The sequence below is a fragment of the Megascapheus bottae genome, chromosome 7, assembly GCF_031878675.1.
Source record: "Megascapheus bottae isolate mThoBot1 chromosome 7, mThoBot2.hap1, whole genome shotgun sequence".
Lineage (NCBI taxonomy): Eukaryota > Metazoa > Chordata > Mammalia > Rodentia > Geomyidae > Megascapheus > Megascapheus bottae.
This window is the reverse complement of record NC_143515.1, coordinates 21,719,721-21,741,646: the sequence shown is the minus strand read 5'-3', so window position 1 is coordinate 21,741,646 and position 21,926 is coordinate 21,719,721. Positions and strand designations below refer to the sequence as shown.

General features: G+C 40.7%; 1 gene segment (V, D, J or C); it reads right to left on the bottom strand.

The window, feature by feature from the left end:
* Positions 1-15,226: 15,226 nt before the first annotated feature.
* Positions 15,227-16,538, bottom strand: LOC150060407 (immunoglobulin kappa variable 1-6-like). The segment is given in 2 exon segments: positions 15,227-16,158; positions 16,286-16,538. Coding segments are annotated over 2 exon segments (687 nt in total).
* Between the last annotated feature and the right edge of the window lie 5,388 nt (positions 16,539-21,926).

The following is a 21,926-nucleotide window of genomic DNA, read 5'->3' as shown; positions in this document are numbered from 1 at the left end:
GCCCAGACCTTACATTCAGCCTCATGCTCTGCGTGATGGAGTCCATTCTGCCACTCTACTCACTGCCTTGCTCTGCTAACAAAGGTGATTAATCAGCTGGGAAGCTGACACATACCATTGTTTTCAACACTAACTCCTTCCCTTAAAGGCTGTCTGGATTATCTTATTCCTAAATGGAAGAATTGCACTGACTTGCATTTGATCTGGAATTTGTAACATTAGGGTCAGCACAGTGGGACTCCGCTAGCAAAGACTCGACAAGACTTAGCTACAGCCAAATTTTGTCATTTTCTCATTGCTAGGTCTTGTTTAGATCACTCACATTAGCTTATTTGAGTGATTTCCAGAAGGATGGAATGGCCTGAGAACAGAAGGAGGTAGTAATAATATTTAGGAAATCATATGTAAAGAGCTCTTTGGGAAGCGCAAAGGCTTCCCTTGTGTGCTTGTGGTCACTCTGAAGACGGAAAGAGTTTTTGGAAATTCCTAGAGGCAAATTATGGAAGGTGTACACTAAGGGGGAAAGGAAAGCATGGGAATCAAACACAATGTTGTTTAGAGTTATGCCTAGTATTCTGACATTTTATAAACATAGGGTCTAAATTGATCCAGACTGCATGAAAGATACCTGAGAAGTGATACTTTGTTACTAATATAGGGTAAATCCTTGAAGACAAGGGCACAAGTAATTAACTATAAAGGGTCTACTGTTGCCCAGAACATATGGGCAAAGAATGATACACACCCACAACCCCCCACACACACCTGTGCTAGTACTAGGAAGGATAGACTCAGAGCCTGGACACTGTCTCTGAACTTCATTTATACTCAATGCTTGCACTCTATGTTTTTAGCCAAGCACCATTTCTGCAGTGTTTTGTAGTTAGTTGGAGGTAAGATTGTCACAGGCCTTCCTGCCAAGGCTCCTTTCAAACTTCCACTCTCAAATCTCAGCTGTGTGAGTAGCTAGGATTACAGCCATGTGTCATAGCAACACAGCTGCAAAACAATTCTTTTTTTAAATATTTTTATTGTAATTAATAGAAGGGTTAAATTATATTCACCAGATAGAAGGTACATTAATTCCCATACATTGATACCCTTTCTCATGTCTTGGTCCCCCTTTCCCTCTCCCCCACCCCTACCCCTCATCTTGTTTTCCCCCCTTCCCTATCCAATTTCAGATAACCAAATACAAATATATCTAGTATATCAGATAACAAAGTGAAATACTGTAACAATATGAGATAATCAAGGGATAGCAAAAGAGATGAGAGATAACATAGTACATTAAGGACAACAATCCACTCATTATATGGCTTTTTTTCTATATCCTAGAGGTCCTTTCATTTAGCGTCCTACTATATGGCCTTATGTATCTAGGTTTTGCTCTATTGCAAATCTCTGCTAGGAGAGACCAAGGTTTCTACTGGTTATGGCAAATGAGGGAAACTATTGAGCTTATCTTCCTTTGAGTCTGGCTTACTTCACTTAATATGATTTTTTCTAAGTCTTTCCATTTCCTAACAAATGGGGCAATGTCGTTCTTTCTGACAGCAGCATAGAATTTCACTGTGTACAAATACCACATCTTGTTGATCCATTCATCAACTGAGGGACATCTGAGTTGGTTCCATATCTTTGTTATGATAAATGGTGCTGCAATGAACATCGTTGTGCTAGTGGATTTAGTCTGACCTTGTTTCTGGACAATTGGGTAAATACCTAGTAGTGGAATTGCTGGGTCATAGGGGAGCTCTATGTTTAGTCTTTTGAGGAACTGCCATACTGCTTTCCATAGTGGTTGAATGAGTTTGCACTCCCAACAGCAGTGTAGTAGTGATCCCTCCTGGCCACATCCCCTCCAATATATGTTGTTACTAGTTTTCTTGATCCTGGTCTTTCTAATTAGAGTGAGGTGGAATCCTTGAGTTGTTTTGATTTGCATTTCTTTTTTTTTTTGCCAGTCCTGGGCTTGAGCCCAGGGCCTGAGCACTGTCCTTGGACTTTCTCAAGGCTAGGGCTCTACCAGTTGAGCCTCAGCACCACTTCCGGCTTTTTTCTATGTATGTGGTACCAAGGAATCGCACCCGGGTCTTCGTGCATGCTAGGCAAGCACTTTAACCACTAGGCAAAACTCCCAACCCCTGCATTTCTTTTATGACCAGAGATGATGAGCATTTATTCATGTGTGTATAGGCCATTGTTGTTTCTTCTTCAGAGAAGACTCTCTTTAAGTCTTTAGCCCATCTTTAATGGAATGGTTGTTTCTTTGGAGATTAGTTTTGGTGTGATTCAATTTTTGAGCTGTTGATATATTTTAGATATGAGGCCTTTATCCGGTGTGAGGTTGGTGAAGATCTTCTTCCATCTGTAGGCTTCCTAATTAGTTTACTAGGTATGTCCTTTGCCATACAAAAGCTCTGCAGTTTAATGCAGTTCCATTTATCCAGCCTTTTTTGGAAAACAATTCTTAAATAAAGCAATTTATTTATGATTTTTATGTGCTGTGGTATTGTTCACATAGGATTTCTTTGATTAAGGAAGTTCTTTCGGGCTGGGTGCTTAGCATGCATCAAGCCTTGGGTTGAATTCCTTGGTACCACATATACAGAAAAAGCTCTAAGTGGTGCTGTGGCTCAAAGGTAGAGTGTTATCCTTGAGAAAGCTCAAAGACAGCACTCAGGCTCTGAGTTCAATCCCCAGAACTGGCAAAAAATGAGGTATTTCAGGCAGTTGTTGCTGCATAACCTCATGAGCAACTTATGATGTTTCATATCATTCCCAGCTTCTTCCTATAGTTTCCCCCACATTCCAGCTATGATCCCAGATGGGTAGAAAAAACTTGGGATCATTTAGTTGGAATATTTCTGAGAGTTTGTGAAAATGACCATCAATATGATCATTATGATTGCTTTGTGGTGGCTCATTTCTGAAATCCATTTTCCACCTCTGGCTTCCTGCAGAATTTCATCATGAGGGGAGTTTCTATGAGATTTTGAAAACAGAAGAGACTTGTGGATTTCTTGACATAAGCAGGCTGACACCTGATCAGAGGTGAGGCCTGGAGAATCCCCCAGAGAGGATGCGGGCAGGTGAGGGCATCGGCCCACACTGGCTTTATTCACACAGGATTATGTGACTCAAGTCCTCAGGCAGCTCCATGGACCCAGACAACCCCCTAGGTCCACCTTCTGGTACCTCAGGAGTTGAAAAGGTAGGGTTGAGAATAATTTCAAATATTAAGACAAGTCCTACTGGAGGGATCTTGGCTTGCTTCTGTTTTACTGTGTAAATCACAAATGAGGTGTTTATATGAGAAGACACATGGCCAGGTCTGTGCTTCTGGGTCAGAGGAGGAGAAAATAGAGATTCAAAGAAGCATTTGTAGAAAGTTGGATCAAACAAGATGATTGGGAGGGAGTGGGGGGAGGGAAATTGGGACAAAAACAGGAGAAGGTGAGAAGTAATGCACCTACTACCTGGTGAATGTAACTGTAACCCCTCTACACGTTACCCCCACAATAAAATACATACATAAATAAAATAGACCCCCCCAAAAAAGAAAGTTCCATCAAAAGCTTGCAGTAATGTTCAGAGCCAGGCTGCATGTGATTAGCTGTGTCAGCAGGTGGAGGCAGCAGGAGGAGCAGCTGGGGCAGCCCAGACTCTCACTTCTGCTTCCCAGGGAGGTTTATGTTATGACTTACATCACTGTGTAGGGTCACTCTGTTGTTGCATACAGTAATAAGTGGCAAAATCTTCAGGCTGCAGGCTGCTGATGGTGAGAGAATAATCTGTCCCAGATCCACTGCCACTGAATCTGGATGGGACCCCAGATGCCAAATTAGATGTGTAATAGATCAGGAGCTTAGGAGCTTTCCCTGGTTTCTGCTGATACCATTCTAAATGCTTTTTAACATCCTGACTGGCCCTGCAATTGATGTTGACTCTGTCTCCTGGAGATGCAGACAGGGTGGATGGTGTCTGGGTCATCTGGATGGCACCTCTTGACCCTGACATGGAAACAGAATGAAACATCCACATCATTATGCAGGATTCCTGAGGATCTCCCATACAACCACACAGAACTGAGCACAGTGAGCTGATGACATTTCCATTGCTGTGTTTCCTTACCTGACAGCCAGAGCAGCAGGAGTCCCAGCCCTAGGATCTGCCTTGAGGCCCTCATGTCCATGCTGTGTGCTGATGGGACTGACTCCTGCACAGGGGTGAGCAGACCATGAAGAAATACTCAGGGCCGCGTGCTGTGTTCTGGGCATATGCAAATGCATGGGCTGGGCGGGACTGGGCACAGCTGCAGGCCAGGCTCACTTCAGTAATTCAGCATAGCCAGGTGTTCATGATTATCACAGAATACATCAGTTTTCTGCAGGCAGTGTTCTTCTCCTAGAGGCCATTTCATTAGAGTAATTTAGCACAGCAGGTGTTCATGCATGCATACAGTAGGAGGCAGCAAGGGACATGAGTGTTCTGCAGTTAGTTCACTCCTCCAGAGGCCATGTCATCACAGCAGATGCTTGGAGTCTATACTTGTAGTGCATTACACATAAACATTGGATGGAGTAACTTATCTAATAGTGTTGTATAATGCAGGAACAGATCTCAGTTTGTAGGGAACACACAGAATAGTCTTAGTGGATGACATATTAGATTTTGAACTTGCTTTCAGTAAGCTCTTTATGTTTATTTTTGTGTTTTTGTGCTCACACTGGGGCTTGATATTTATGGTCTGAGCCTGGTCTCTAAGCTTATTTACCATGTGTGGTGCTCTCCCAACACTTCCTCAAATACTTCTTCTGTGAAAACACACACTTTGTTTTCTTACAAAGTGTTAATGAATTTAAAATATTCTTTTTGTTTAAAAGTAAATGATACATATTGGAAGAGAAACAGTATAACTGTTCCAATTGACTCACAGATCTATCATCTTTCCCTGGTGTAGGTATTTTTCCTGTCCTGCATTAAATGGGCTACAAAGATTTTTTTTTCTTATTTTCAATTTAATCAATTAGTTTAGTGAAAGCATATTTCATTTAAAATAATCTGTGTGGTGTTGTTTTCTGTAGCATAGTAGCTAGTGTGACTTATCATGCTGTCTTGGCTTTTCCTAAATAACACACTAGGAGCTATGAATGGTGAAATAAATTTTACCTAAAATACATACATACAGTCAAAATGGTGCCAGTAGGAGAAGTCTGAGCTCCACAACCCATGCAACATTTGTGTGGATGTAAGAGTATTTATGGAATCCAAATACACTGCTTGATTTTAATGCATCCTCAGGCCATTCAGGAGACCCGAGATTCTCCCAAAGTACATGGAACTCTTAGTGATTGAGACTCAAAAGGACAGAAAAGATGTATGCAACTATTTTCTTCCACATTTTCCAGACATATGACAATTGTTTCCTGTAGAAAAATTATTACAAATGGAATATACCAGTACCTCTCAAGCTAGTGTTTCTAGCTAAATAAATGGGTGTAAATAATTTTATGGTGAAAAAGAACTCTGCTATCTATTATGTTTTCCTTCAATGTGTATAATTATAAAATAAATAATTCGAAAATTTTTCGTTTCCATGATCACCTGACCTAAATTAGACAGGCTATGAGTAGGGCTTTTACTTCCTTATTTTTGTTGTTGGCATACGTTTTCACTAGTGAAAACGGGTATTGTTTTATATATCAATAAGGGATTTGATGATTTGGGTTTTTTTTTTTTTTGCCAGTCCTGTGCTTGATCTCAGGGCCTGAGCACTGTCCTTGGACTTTCTCAAGGCTAGAGCTCTACCACTTGAGCCTCAGCACCACTTCCGGCTTTTTTCTATATGTGGTACCAAGCAATCGAACCCGGGTCTTCATGCATGCTAGGCAAGCACTTTAACCACTAGGCCAAACTCCTGGCCTGATGATTTGGGATTTTGAGATGACATTAGATGCAATAACTTTATTTATCAAAAAAAGTAACTTACTTGGATTAGCTAGCATCTTTCTACTTTCCAAATGAGCCCTGTATAATGCTTTAACAGACTCCTTCCACGTTATGATCCGTGTGCTCTATTAAATTAGAAGAGATATTGCCATGTATGTTTTGCTGCAGGCAGAGAGCTGGAGTAAAGAGATTTCTACCCATCTGCTTCTTCCAAAATCTTCAAGAGATCTTCCAAGATGAATCTGAGAAGCTGTGTCAGCAGATGGAGGCAGCAGGAGGAGCAGCTGGGGCAGCCCAGACTCTCAGTTCTGCTTCCCTGGGAGGTTTTTGTGATGACTTGTATCACTGTGGGTGCTAAGTTGCTATACTGCTGGCAATAGTAAGTGGCCCCATCTTTAGGCTGCAGGCTGCTGATGGTGAGTGTGAACTCTGTCCCAGATCCACTGCCACTGAACCTGGACGGGACCCACGAGTCCAAGTGGAAGCACCATATATCAGGCACTTAGGAGCTTTCCCTGGTGTCTGCTGATACCAGTTTAAGTTATTGCTAATGTCCTGACTGGCCTTGCAATTGATGGTGACTCTGTCTCCTGGAAATACAGACAGGGAGGATGGAGACTGAGTCATCTGGATGTCACATCTGGAACCGAGCATTGAAAGCATAAAGAAACAATTATCCTCCTTGCTAACCATGTTACAAGAGGTCTTCCTGAAGTTCCAGACAGCCCTGGATGTCCTAGGTCAAGTTAATGCCCAGCAATGACCTTCCTTACCTGGGAGGCAGAGCAGCAGGAGCCCCAGGAGCTGAGCAGGGGTCCTCATGTCCATGCTGTGTGCTGACTGGACTGACTGCTGCCCAGGGTGTGGGCAGACTCTGAAGAAGTGTTCAGGGCAGTAGGCTGAGCTCTGGGCACATGCAAATGAGTAGGGGCTTGGCAGGGCTGGGCACAGCTGCAGGCTTGGCTGTGCTCAGTGAGTCATCACAGGCCTTGTGTCCACAGGTGTCCACACCAGAGGAGAGACACATACATTGGCCTGAAGAAAATGGAGACCATTGGATAGGAGAAGAAATGCTTTAAGACTGCTTCACAAATGTCTGGTGTACAGAATCAACTCATGTAATGGGTATTTCATAAATATATTGAAACACATTCTTGTTCCTTCTTAGATCTTCTATTCACTCATAAATTCTTACTGGAAGAAAACTTTACCTTCTGCTCTTCTAATCAAGTGCTTTCAAATTGAAAACTGTTATCTTTCTTCCTTTCTTTTTTCTTTCTCACTCTTTCTTTCCTTTTCTCTCTATCACGTAACCTCGTCCACTCTTTCATTCTTTCTTTCTACTTCCTTCCTTCTTTATTTCTTTCTTTCATTTTAGTTTGGATTTGTTCTTGGTTTTGAACTGAGGTCTGGTTGCTATTGGCGTTTTCACTCAAGATGAATGCCCTGTCAAATGAGCCACTCTTTTATTTCTGGCTTTTTGGTGGTTAAATATAAGAGTCTCATGCTGTGTCTTGTACAGGCTGTCTTTGAACACCTATTCTCATGCCTCACACTCCTGAGTAGGTAGGTTCACAGGTACTAGCCATCAGCATATCACTAAAATTTAAATCTGTCATTTCTCTGTGGTGCGTGTGTGTGTGTGTGTGTGTGTGTGTGTGTGTGTGTGTGTATGTGTGTGTGTTTCAATAGCACAGAAGACAGAAGTAGTGGACCTTCTGATTGAATTACCCCAGTGAATGACACCATTTCCTTGGTGATATCATAGGCCACCATTCTAGAATTTGAGTTTCTGTTCCACAGTGATTAGGGAATCATATTCATTGTCCTGGTGTACATAGAATCCAGGCTACATTTTCCTATTTCTTCAAACTGTGCTTATTGGGTAGTTGTGCTTGGTTTCCGGACATCTTCCTGTGCAGTGAGAGCAGCACTTTGCCTCTTGTCTATGCCTCTGGACCTCATGTCTCTAAATCATACTCTTTCCCTATGGCAAACTCTTTGTACTTCTGTTTTATTTACCTCCATAATGGCATATTTGCCCCATTTCAATTTTCCAGAAATATCTCAGCACACTCTGGATAAAGGACTTCATCAGTAGTCACAGTCCAACTATTCTCATGCAGGGCTTCAGGTGAAGCTAGCTGGGTTAGGGATAGGACTGCACAAGCTTAGGGATTGTGTGCACCAGTCCACTCCCTTAGCCTCTCTTTGCCTCAGTGTCCTCATCTGTGTAAGTGTTAGAATGATTTTACTAGGCTGAGAGTGCAGCTCAAGTGGTAGAATGGCAGTCTAGGAGTTTAAGGTCCTGAGTTCCAACCCTAGTACCACCATATTGATCTGGCTCATAGTATTTAAAAAGTTTGTTTTGCCAGTCTTGGGGCTTGAACTCAGGGCCTGAGCACTGTCCTTGGGCTTTCTCAAGGCCAGTGCATTACCACTTGAACTAGAACACCACTTCCAGCTTTTTGTATGGATATGGCACCAAAGAATTGAACCTGGGTCTTCATGTATTCTAGGCAAGCATTCTACATCTAGGCCAAATTCTGGTCCCACTCAGTTTTTTTTTTTTTTAAATTTTGAGTATCATCTTCTGTGGCCATGGTAGATTGTGTGTTTTCACTGTCTCATGTGTCTTGGTTGTTATTTGAGATTACTTGACAACATCCTCTGAACAACCAGTTTCCTCTGTCATATTGTCATAATTTGTCTTAAGAAAGGGAATTTTCATCTTGTTTTTCTTTTTCTCTTTTCTCCTACTTCCTTCTCTCAAGCACTGCATTTTTGCAGTTGAATATATTGCACCTATGGAAAGCCATTTTAAAATTAGATGATTTTAAAATAATCTATGTCGTATCTAATATATGTATGTTCAGTATTTTAAAAAGTATTAAACAGAGATTTGTAATAGAGAAAAACCTAGATACATAAGGCCCTATAGTATGATGCTAAATGAAAGGACCTCTAGGATATAGAAACAAAAGCCATATAATGAGTGATTATTGTCCTTAATGTACTATGTTATCTCTCATCTCTTTTGCTGTCCCTTGGTTATCTCATATTCTTACACTATCTCACTTTGTTAACTGATATATTGGATATATTTGTATTAGGTTATTTGAAATTGGATAGGGAAGGGGGGAAAACAAGATGAGGGGAGGGGATGGAGGATAGGGAAATGGGGAACAAGACATGAGAAAGGGTATGAATGTATGTGAATTAATGCACCTTGCACCTTCCATCTGGCGAATGTAATGTAACCTTTATATTAATTATAATAAAAATATGTGAAAAATAATTAAACAAGAAAAAAAGATAATCTATGTCGATCCATTTTTAATTCACGATTCTAACATGATATTTTGAGTAAGGTTGTTGAAAATATTTCTTAAAGTCAGAATCTATTCATGATCATTTAAAAGCTACTCATGTCTAAGGAAGACAGAAATAATGGAAAATATTAAAATCTAGGGCAAGTGTCATACTCAGTGATGATACCATTTTTTCTCATCAGCTTACATCGAATACTGACACGTTTACTATCAATTCCTTGCAAACTTATTCAGAATGCCAGCTTCAAATTGCATGAAGCAAGAAATAAATGCAGACAGTAAGCTAAGAAATAAAGAAGCAAATTATTATTTGCCGATGGATCTTGTAGCAACATATAGAGGAGTATAAAATAAAATAGTGGAAATAATCACTTTGTAAAGTCTGTGAGAACACAGTGAATAGAGAGATATCCACCTAAGATTAAAGGAGACATAGCTATTTAGAAATACTTCTGTGCTCCACATAAAAGCATAGCTACTACAGTAGAAAGACATCCAAGCAACTGGGAAAAGATATTTACCAATAATACATCAGACAATTGCTTAATATCCAGCATCTACAGGGAACTTAAGAGACTAATACCCCCCAAACCCAACAAACCAATCACTAAATGGGCAAGGGAACTAAAGACAGACTTGTCAAAGGAAGAGATTAAAACGGCAGAAAAGAATATGAGAAAATGCTCATGATTTATGGTCATAAAGGAAATGCAAATGAAACAACCCTAAGATACCACCTTACCCCAATTAGAATGGCCAAGATTCTGAACTCAGACAATGACAGATGCCAGTGGGGTTGTGGAGAAAAAGAAACCCTACTACACTGCTGGTGGAAATGTAAACAAGTTCAGCTACTCTGGAAAATGTTGTGGAGGTTCCTTAAGGAAATGAAAATAGACTTCCCAATGATCCCACCATACCACTTCTGGGCATCTAAGCTGAACATTTTAACCCAGGATATGATAAGGACACCTGCTCAGCTATGTTCATCTCTGCACTATTCACAATAGCCAGGAGATGGAAACAACCCAGTTGCCCTACTGCAGATGAATGGGTACAGAAAATGTGGTATACAATGTAATTCTACATAGCTAACAGACAAGATAAAATTCTGGCATTTGCAGGGAAGTGGATGAATCGAGAGCAAATCATGTTGAGTGAGACAAGTCAAGACCAAAGGAACAAATGGCACATAATATCCTAAATATGAAGCTATTAGATCCAAATAGTACAAGAGCCAGGACTCAGTGTTTGCATACCCACTGCTATGGGCATGTATTAGAAATATAAACACAACTACATAGACATGAAAACTTACAAGTCTTGAAATCCTGATTTCTACCTGCCTTCCAAATTTGCTTCCTGTTGGTCTGCCCATTCTAAATTCTATTTTCCCGGTTGAAACACGTACAGAGGTCATGTTTGTTTTTCTGTTCTCTGGCACCTTACCTCTAATATGCTGGCAAATAAATGTATTTGTTCTACATTTAAAGCATGATGAGCTATGGCCATCTTTCAGCATAGTCATGCAGGGGTTAAAAGCCCTGAGCATGCAGTCTGTATTTTAATGTGGATAAAGAAGTTAAAATGGAACTTTTGGATAATATATTTATTTTGTAATCTTTTTCAAGCTCACCAAATTATTCAATAAGTATATTGTATCTCTGTGATGAATCTCTTTACTCTTTCTTCTGTATTTTCATAGCAGAAGTAATCCTGGAGAATTTCCAGAATCAAGGAACAGGTTTCTCTATTGAAGTTTCCAGATGTCATGAGGGTGGTGTTGAATGGAAGTCTATGCTGTTTCTAAACCATGAGCTGTTAGAATATCTTTTGAATTCAAAAGGCAAAGGCCAAGAGGAACAAAAACCTAATAGATAATGAGGAGTCATTATAAAGAATAATCCATACATTTTTGGGTGGATTACTATTAGTTGCTGTCAGACAAATTTCTGAGAAGCCCCCTGGCCTCTTTCTGTGGTAGTTATATTAGTAGATTCTGGAGTATTATGGTTACTAAATTGAATTGCCTTGATTATAGGAGTATGAGTCAGAAAGGTGTCACAAGTCACAGAAACCAGACCTAACATATAAGTATAAAAAATGTGAGAAATATATTGCAAAATAAGAATTGAAATGCAATTAGGTAAATGGAGGGGATGAGTAGAGAGCAACGGGGAAGAATTATGAAATGGGTGACACTGAGCAAGACGCATTGTTAAATTGACAGGTTAAATCGAAACTCTCTTACAAAATTAATTAAAGATTAAAAAAAGAGAAATGAGGATATAGTTATACTGCTTACTTTACCATACCTGTTAGTTTTCTGTTAAGGTGACTAAACCCGATGTTTGAAGAGAAAAGGTCTATTTTGGCTATGGTTCTGGAGGTTCAACCCTTTGTGGCTTTACAAGGTTCAACCCCTTTGTAAGAGGGGAGTGGGAGAAATAAATAAAGAAATAAACAGAAATAAATGGGGAAACAATGTTCATCCCTGAAAATACTTTGTTTTTCAAGTATAATAAATGTATACTTCCATTAGCCGATAGAAAATTAAATATTTTCCGTTATATATGACAAGATGGATATTATATGAAATGGGGGGAACCAGACACGTTTCACCCCTCTCACTCAAGTTTTGTCTTGTGCATTCATGTTTGAGGCTAGGATAAATTATATTATTTCCTCACGGCCCTGTACCAACTCCTCTGCTCTTGCAACATTCTGAAACACAAATGGCTTCAGTGTGTTCTGCTCCACATTCTCTTCAGGATCCAGTCAGACAGATCCTGGAGTTTGTGACATCAGCCATGCAAGAGCCACTCACTTCCTGCTAGAAACTTTCTTTTTTCCTTTTCTTTCTTTCTTTCTTTTTTTCTTTCTTTCTTTCTTTCTTTCTTTCTTTCTTTCTTTCTTTCTTTCTTTCTTTCTTTCTTTCTTTCTTTCTCTCCTTCCCTTCCTTCCTTCCTTCCTTCCTTCCTTTCTTTCTTTCTCTCTCTTTCCCTCCCTCCCTCCTTTTTTCCTTCCTTTTTCTCTTTTGCTTTCTCTCTCTTTACTTGACTTGTTTATTTCTTCCTTGATCCCTTCCTGTATATTTAACAGAATGAGAAAAAGGCATTACTCTATTGGCCAAAACAGTGTGTGTGTGTGTGTGGTGGGGGCAACTGAATAATACAGAAGAAGTGGGCCTTTTCTTACCTCACAGAGAGTGACATCATCTACCTCGAGGTAGCACTGTCCACCACTCTAGATTCAGGTTTTTAGTTCCACAGAGATTAAGACACCCATCTGTGTTCATTATCTTGGTCAAGATGGAAGACCATGGATGTATTTTCCTGCTTCTCCAAACTGTGAGTGTTGGGGTATTTCCTTGTGGAGGTCACGTAGCACTCTGCCACTTGTTTGTGGCTTAGGTCATCATTCCTCTAAATCACATATTTCCCTATGACGGGAACTCCTCTGCCTTTCCATCTGGTTTATGCAGAGTTTTGTTTTCTGTACTATTTCAATTGCAGAATTATCCTTGCACACTCAAAGGACTTCATCAGTAGTCACAGAAGAACTATTCTCATGCAGGGCCTCAGGTGAAACTAGCTGGGTTAGCAACAGGACTCCACATGCTTAGGGATCTTGTGCAATGTCCCCTCCCTTAGCCTCTCTTTGCCTCAGTGTCCTCATCTGTGTAAGTGTTAGGGCTGAGAGTGGACCTCAAGTGGTAGAATGGCAGCCTAGAGAGCTCAAGGCCCTGAATTCCAGCCCCAGTACCACCACACTGAGCAGCCTCACAGGCAATTTGTGTCAGTGTCAGGCCTATTTCATCTCTGGCCAGGATTGATTACAGCCTTTGTTTTCACGGTCTCACTTGTCTTCCAAGCTTACTTGACAACAACTTCCTCTGGCCTTTGATCACACATACCTACCTTTTTCTTCTCTTCATGCTGTCATTTGTCTAGTGAAGGGGAGAATTTAATCTTGTTCTCCTTGCCTTCTACTGCCTTCTCCTCTATTGCCTCCTCCTTCTCTCAAAGACTCCATTTTGAGTAAGTTAAATTTATTGCACCATTTTAAAAACCATTTTAAAACTATGAGATATAAAAAATAATCTATATTGAGCCATATGATTCACTGTTCTAACAAGATTAGGAACAAGATCATGTGAGTAAAGAAGTTAAAAATATTCCTAAAAATTAACGTTTATTTCATGATCATTCAAAAGCTATTCATGTTTAAGGAAGACAGAAATAATGGGAAATACCTTAGTGATTTAAGGCATATGTAAAAATCTATGAGAAATATCATACACAGGGGTGAAATATGTCACATTTTGTCTAACAGGTTGTATTAAATGCTGAAAGGTTACTTCCCCACATACAAAATTATACAGGATGTCCTCCTCCAAATTCTCTTTTCATTTATTTATTTACTTATTTTTATTTTGTCCATTTTATTAGATTATATTGTACAAAACAATGTGTTTCAGTATATACATGTAAATAATATACTTTGATCACATCCCTCCTCTCTTCAATACCTTATCTTATCCTCCCTCTAGGAATATCTTCCCTTGGGTTCTCTTCTCTTTTTCATATATTTTATTGTAATTAATAGAAGGATTACATTATGTTCACCACATAGAAGGTACATTAGTTCACACACCTTGATACCCTTTCTCATATTTTGGTCCACATTTCCCTCCTCCACCCCCACCCTTCATTTTGTTTTTCCCCCTTCTCTATCCCATTTCAAATAATCAAATAAGCATATATATAGATATATACATATATACATATATATCTGATAACAAGGTAAAATACTGTCACAATATGAGATAACCAAGGGATAGCAAAGAGATGAGAGCTAACATAGTACAGTAAGGACAACAATCACTCATTATATGGCTTTTGTTTCTATATCCTGGAGGTTCTTTTAGTATCATACTATATGGCTTTATGTATATAGGTTTTGCTTGTTGTAAATCTCTGCTAGGAGAGCCCAATATTCCTACTGATTATGACAAATGAGGGAAACCATTGAGCCTATGTTCCTTTGAGTCTGGCTTACTTCACTTAATATGATTTTTCCTAAGTCTTTCCATTTCCTTACAAATGTGGCAATGTCATTCTTTCTGACAGCAGCATAGAATTCCACTGTGTATTTTGGTTCTCTTCTTTTTCCCACATATTGTCTCTTCTGTTTTCATGTATTTAAAATATGTATAGATTCTGTATATGAGAGAAAATATTTCTCTGGGTTAATTCACTTAACCATGTTTATCTTTGTTTCTACGTGTTTTCCTGCAAATGACAAAATATCTTATTTATACCCAAATAAATCTCCATTATATATCACACCTTCTTTATCCATCATTCATTTTTTACTAGACAATTTACTCATCTGAGGTTTAATTTTTGAGTTATTTATATATTTTGGATATAAATCTGTCAGATGAATAGCTGGCAATGATTTTATCCAAGTATATAGATGGCCTCTTTGCTCTGGAATTGTTTCCTTTCCTGCAGTTATAGTTTCAGTTTTTTGAGGAGTCTCTATACAGCCTTCTGCAGTGGTTGCACAGAGTTGCATTATCTCCAGTGGTGTAGAAGGGCTTCCCACTCGTGCAATAAATGTCTACGATGGGATATATACTCTACAGATATATTATAGATTGATATGTATGTATGACATACAAACCCTCAGCTTCATTTTAATTATGTTCTGAAATCTGTGTGCCCGTGGTTGCATATAGAGATTCCCCTCTTAAATACTTGTTTGTTAAACATGACATTTGAAATATGATGTAAAAATCAGTGTTAATAAAATCTTTCAAAAAACCCATTGAGATGTCATCTCATTTTAATCAGTATGGTCATCATCAGGAATATGAATATTGCAAATGGTGGCAAGAATGCATGAGTGGGAAACCCTTTTTTATTTTATTTTTTCCTTCCAATTTCTATAAAGCAAGAAAACAAATGTCATAAAATTGAGAAATGAAGTGGCAAATTATCTTTATTTGTTGATGAAATTTGTGCAAATACATTGAGGACGATAAAAATTAATTCATTTCTTACATTAAAAAATCCTGTTTGGATCTGGGAGCTTGGCCTAGTGGTAGAAGGCTTGCCTTGCATGCACGAAGACCCAGGTCTGATTCCTCAGTACTACATGCAGAGAAAAAGCTGGAAGTGGTGCTGTGGCTCAAGTGGTAGAGTTCTTGCCTTCAGAAAGCCCAAGGAAGTTGCTCAGGCCCTGAGCTCAAAGCCCAGGAACGGAAAAAAAAAAACCTGCTTGGATTACTAACATGTCTCTACTATCCAAACGAATCCCAATTAATGCTCTAACAGACTCCATGTTAGGATCTGCGTGCTCTATTGAATCAGCAGAGGCACTGCCATGTTTGTACTGCTGCAGACAGAGAGCTGCTTCTACCAGAAACTTCAAAAGACCTTCAGAGGATGGCTGCTTCTGAGAAGCTGTGCCAGCCCTTGGAGGCAGCAGGAGGAGCAGCTGGGGAAGCCCAGCCTCTCACTTCTGCTTCCCTGGGAGGTTTTTGTTATGACTCCTATCACTGTGGGAGGATAACTGTAACTTTGTAGACAGAAATAAGTGGCAGTATCTTCAGGCTGCAGGCTGCTGATGGTGAGAGAGTAATCTGACCCAGATCCACTGCCACTGAACCTGGATGGGACCCCAGTGTCCAAATTAGATGTGTAATAGATCAGGCGCCTAGGAGCTTTCCCTGGTGTCTGCTGATACCAGTTTAAGTAATTGCTAATGCCCTGACTGGCCTCGCAAGTGATCTTGACTCTGTCTCCTAGAGATGCAGACAGGGAGGATGGAGACTGGGTCATCTGGATGGCACATCTAGCACCTGGCAATGGAAGCACAGAAAAACAATTATCCTCCTTGCTAACCATGTTACAAAAAGTCTTCCGTGAAGTTCCAGACAGCCCTGGATGTCCTAGGCTGAGTCAATGCCCAGCACTGTCCTTCCTTACCTGGCAGGCAGAGCAGCAGGAGCCCCAGGAGCTGAGCAGGGGTCCTCATGTCCATGCTGTGTGCTGACTGGACTGACTGCTGCCCAGGGTGTGGGCAGACTCTGAAGAAGTGCTCAGGGCAGTGGGCTGAGCTCTGGGCACATGCAAATGAGCAGAGGACGGGTAGTGCTGGGCACAGCTGCAGGTTGGCTCTCCTCAGTGAGTCACCACAGGCCTTGTGTCCACAGGTGTCCACACCAGAGGAGAGAGACATACATTTCCCTGAAGAGAATTCCTCTCAGAATTCTCCTCAGGAGTATTTCGCTATAGACACACTTTAAGGATTATTTAAAATATATATATATATATATATATATATATATATAACACTACGTGGAAGCAACTGATGGAACAGTGTAGTTCATAAAAATATGAAATATATAATTATTTCTTCTTAGAGCTTTTATTCACTCTCAAAAATTCTTTCTGTGTTTCTTCTGTTTTTATCTGGAGGAAAAGGGGCAAGACTGAGAGTCAGTTTTGAGATTTTCGTAAGCCAGTAAAATGTGTCTGAAAAATATCCTATGTGAAAAATGGATTGAAATTGGATCAATCAGATATCCTGTCATGCCTTTCCTTGAACACCCAGCTCAGTTTCTCAATGAGAGAAACCACCTCCTCCCTCATCATGCACACCCGGAGTGGAGGAATTCTGAGATTCTTAATGATTCACCACAAGGCACCTAAGTAGGAAAAAGAAGGCAGACACCGCGTGCATCTTCCTGTGGTGAGGTTGAACAAATAGGGGACATAGGTGTCCAGTCTATTTTTCTAAGTATTCATGGGGTGTCAGCCTGTGTGGAGATGGGAAGGCTGACCTCGAGTTTCAGGCACTGGAATGACCCGGAGACCTTTGGGTCAAGGTGCTCTGTCCAGGGCTGACATTCTTGCTCTGGGCTTTAAATGAAGCCGTCACCACCCAGAGTGATGGAGCTGCGAACCTGGGGGTGACAAAGGCCCTGCCCTGTGGTGGCCCTGTCTGCAGTGGAGGAAAATGCTCCCCACTCCCTGGGGTTGAGCCCAGCCCGAAGACCATGAGCAGGTGGGGAGACTGAGTCATCAGGAGCTCAGAGTTTGCCTGCTCTGTGTGGCTGGCTGACTTCCCTGCCGTTCTCACCAACCATGAGGAAAGTCAGCAAATGTCCCTCATCCACAGTCTCCTGTCAGCCAGCATGTCTTCTCCTCACACACACGAGGAGGAAAAGTGCATTAAGTGTGTAAAGTTTAAATGTATTGTGTGTATCACTCATCGCTGAGGATTCTGAAAACAGGATGTGTGAGAGCACTGCAATTCTCCAAGTCTTTCCATCTCCAATTGCTCCCTCATACTCTCAGTTATCCCTCACCTGAACCTCTGAGAAGATGGGGCCTTCCGGGTGTCCTTTCCTCCTGAGAATTCACAGGGTAAGTCATGCTGGCTGTCACAATGGCTAGTCACCCCTCAGACGCAGCGCTGGTGCTCACACATCTAGGTCCACCATTGATCTGGAGTGGTCACTCCATCCTGGAAGCTGCTGAAAAGGAGCATCATTGTCAGACTCCTTAGTACAGATCAAATGAAGTTATCATTATTCAGACACACAGACCCATGTTAGTGGGAGCAGAGCCTCAGGCACAGGCCTATGGTGATAGCTGTGCAGCCAGCTTGCCAGCCTCAGGTTCCTGTGGACCAGAAGGAAGTAGCAGCCCTCCTGCTCCCCAGGTCTTTCTAGAACTGCACTCTGGGGCTTTGCAGATTGTGATGTTGGCTGGCCATCTAGTGGTCCACTTGTGACATCACAATCTTTTAGGATTTTCAGATTGGAGTCTCAGTGTCTAGACTTACTCTTTCCTCCAATATTCACAAAACTGGGCCAGATTCAGGAAAGGAATCCTCTCCTCAGACATATTATGGAGGTCAAAAATCTGTAGGTTTGGGGATTTTACTAAAGATTCCTTTAGGAAGAGCAAAGGCTTAGCTTCTGATTTTTATGGTCAAACTGAAGTTGGAAATCCTTTTCTGGAAAACTTTTAGACACAGACCATTAAAGGTCTATGCTAAGGGGAAAACGGAAAGAATAGAAATCAAACACAATGGTTGATGCTATCGAGAATTGTGCCTTATATTGGGGGATTTTCATAATCTGGTTCTAAGTCGGGTGTAGTGGCTCCCAACTGCAAGCCCAATGACTTTAATTCATACACATAGAAGTGTGACAAGTAGATACTAATTGGAGAGACTAGCACCATTAGTGTGAGGTTTTGTCTCAGGACAATGGGAAAGATACACTGAGAACATCTCAGGATTTGGCTAAATTCCAGTGGAAAGGTTGCAAGATAGTGAGTGAATGAACTCATGTGGAAAACTTCCCTTGAGCAAAGATGTCCTCCAGGCAACAAGCTCATAGAGGGACACCTGCAAAATCACCTCACTGGGATCATTTCACCTCAATTTCATTTGCAGGCTAGCTTGGGCTCCCTGCAGACCAGTGGGACAGAAAAGACGCACATGGATGTATCAATGTTCAATCATACACTTGAGAAGAGTCTCATCCAATATTGTGATGGAAACACTGGATGTCTACAGATAGAAGACTGAATCTAATTCCCTAATCTCGCCAGTATAAAATCAATCCAAAATGCATCAACGATATTCATGTGACTGTGTATATAGCAACTACTATAGGAAAAATCCTTAAAGATAAGGACACAGGTTATTGTTTTAAAGAAGAATTCAGTTGCTCAGGAAACTGGGCAAGAAATGATCCATAGGACTGCATCAAATTGAAAGCTTTCTACACATCAATTGGTCAATGTGTGTGTGTGTGTGTGTGTGTGTGTGTGTGTGTGTGTGTGTGTGTGTACACATATTTGTGCTAGTACTAGGATGTGAACTGAGGACCTGGACCCTCTTTCTCTTGTTCATTTTTGCTCAATATGAGTACCCTATCATCTACATTTAACTTGTAGAAAATGAAAGTGGGGCTTGGCTAAAGGGTAGAGGGGTAGCCTTGAGCTGAAGAGCTCAGGGACAATGTCCAGGCTAAGGGGTAGGGTGGTAGCCTTAAGCTGAAGAACTCAGAGACAGCGACAAGGCAGAGTTTCAACCCATTGACCCACTGAAAATAAGTTCTTTCAGAAGTGGTGACATGGCTCAAGAGAAAAGAGTTCCTTGAGCAAAAGGAACTGCATGAAAGAGCTAAGGCAGAAAGTTGAAGCCTTGGGGCTGGCAAAAGTAAACTGTAATCCTAGCTACTCAGGAAGCTGAGATCTGAGGATCTCAGTTCAAAGGCAACTCAGGCACTAAAGTCTGTAAATCTCTTATCTTCAATTAACCATCAGAAAACCAGTAGTGGCACTGTGGGTCCAGGGGTAGGGCAGTAGCCTTGAGCTGAAGAGGTCAGGAACTATGCCCAGGCCCAGAGTTCAAGCCACATAATAATAAAATAAACAAACATACAAATAAGTAATCTTTCACTGAACACCAGTGTAATCGTGGCTACTCAGGAAGCTGAGATCTGAAGACCACATTTTAAAGCCAGCCTTAGCAAAAATTCTGTTAAGATTCATCTCCAATTAATCACAGAAAAGGCCAGAAGTGACTCTGTTTCTCAAGTAGTAGAGCACTAATCTCTACCAAAACGAGCTCAGGGACAGCAAGTCAGGCATAGGGTTTAAGCTCCATGACTGGAAAAAAATATAGGAATGAAAAGAAGTTCTTTCAGTTGTTTATTGCTCTGTAACATCATGAATACTATGTTGTTTCACAGAGTTTACAAATTTTTATATTTTTCTCCAAGGCATAATGAAGTCTTTTATCCTCACTATAATGCCACATGGAAAGACAAAATTGGAATCAAATTTAAGTGAATTCTAGTAGCATCAATTAGGTGGAATATTTCAAAGAGTTTGGGAAAAGTGATCACCCGAGGCTGACAGCTATCTCAATCTATCAGTGATTGCACGTGGAAGCCCATTTCTAATATCTGACATCCCTATCCCATCACTGCTTTCCTTCAAGGTGAATAGCATGAGTCCTTCTATGAGATGTGGAAAACAGGAGACTTGCGTATTTATTCACATAAGCATGCTGACACCTGACCAGTGGTGAGGCCTACAGAGTCACCAGAGAGGTTGTGAGTGCAGGTGACAGCATCAGGTGCCTCCCATGGGTTTTCTACATGGTGGAGAATCACGGGATTATGCAGACAAAGCCCTAGGCCAAACTCCTGGCCCCACACAGTTTTCTTAATTTAGAATCTTCTATCATCTGTAGATCTTTTGCTATTGTGATGATTCTAGTTATCATTATGAAAGTTTGACTAGTGATGCTATACCTGTTAACTTCAGCACACTTATCAGTACCCCCTGCAATCCTCTCCATTCATCATAAATGCTTTTAGTGTTTGTTATTGCTGTTATTATTTCTTTTCTTCTCTGGAGTAATAAGGAAGGACATCTACCTGATCCAGACACCTGCTTTGCTCTGGTCATCTTTAGGAGGGAGATGGGACCTCTTGTCAAGCCAGTGTAGGCAGAAAAAGATTGAGAAGGTCCTTAGATGTGGATAAAACTTGGACAGACATTTGGCCATCTGAAATGTCACTTCTATTCCTGGACTTGTTTTCCTGTCCTAGCTCATCACCATGGGGACAGCACTATCTGAGCTTTCAGTCTCCACTCCCTGGAGCCAAGACACTCTGAAGTTCTTACTTGGAAGTAGCCAAATTGTGACACAGATGTCCAAGTAAAATCCTCCTACTATGTTTCCAGAAGCCATTGCTTTGTCAGAACTGGCTATAAAGCATGCTGCCAGAATACAGTTCATACAAACATGCTCAGTTCTAACCTATTTTAGCTAAATTATCAGGCAATTGGAGTATCTTAGGTTTTGTTTCCAATGTGTTTGTGCTGACCTCTACTGGCCATCTTGTGTCTCACTGTCATCTTGAATCAAGTGTGAAGGCCTCTGCATATTACCAGAGAGAACACCAGAAAGGAGCACTCTCAGAATTTCCTCATTAAAAGGATAAATGCATATGAATCTGATCTGGTCATCTTTTATTTTTGTATGTCACAGGGCTTGTACTTGGCCAATGTGCTGTCCCTGAGCTCTTCAGCTCATGGCTTATACCCTAATCTTGAGCCAAGTCCCATTTTCCATTCTCTAGAGCTTATATGGAGATAAAAGTCTCAGGTCCTTTTATGCCTGGGGTGGCTTTGAACCTTGATCCTCTAGCTAGCACTCTGCTATACAACTTTAGCCAGAGCTCTGCTTGCAGGTTTTGGATGGTTAATTGAAAATAAGTGTCTTATGGACTGTCCTGTCTTGGCTGGCTTTAAATTGCAATCCTTGAGCTGCAGAGTACTGAGTAGCTAAGTGTGAGACACAGAGGCTCAGCTGTATAATTTAACTAAGCACATAATATAAAAGCTTACTGAATGTATTGAAATCTATTTTGTGGTAATTTTAATCACAGCTATTACAATGTAAGTTGAAGTAACTCTTGCAAATGCATTTTTACTCTGATGTCTCCGTATGACTCACAAAATTGCTACTATTGAAATTTTAGGTGTTTTCTAATCCCAGTATCTACATAGACTCTATGATTTGTAATCTGAG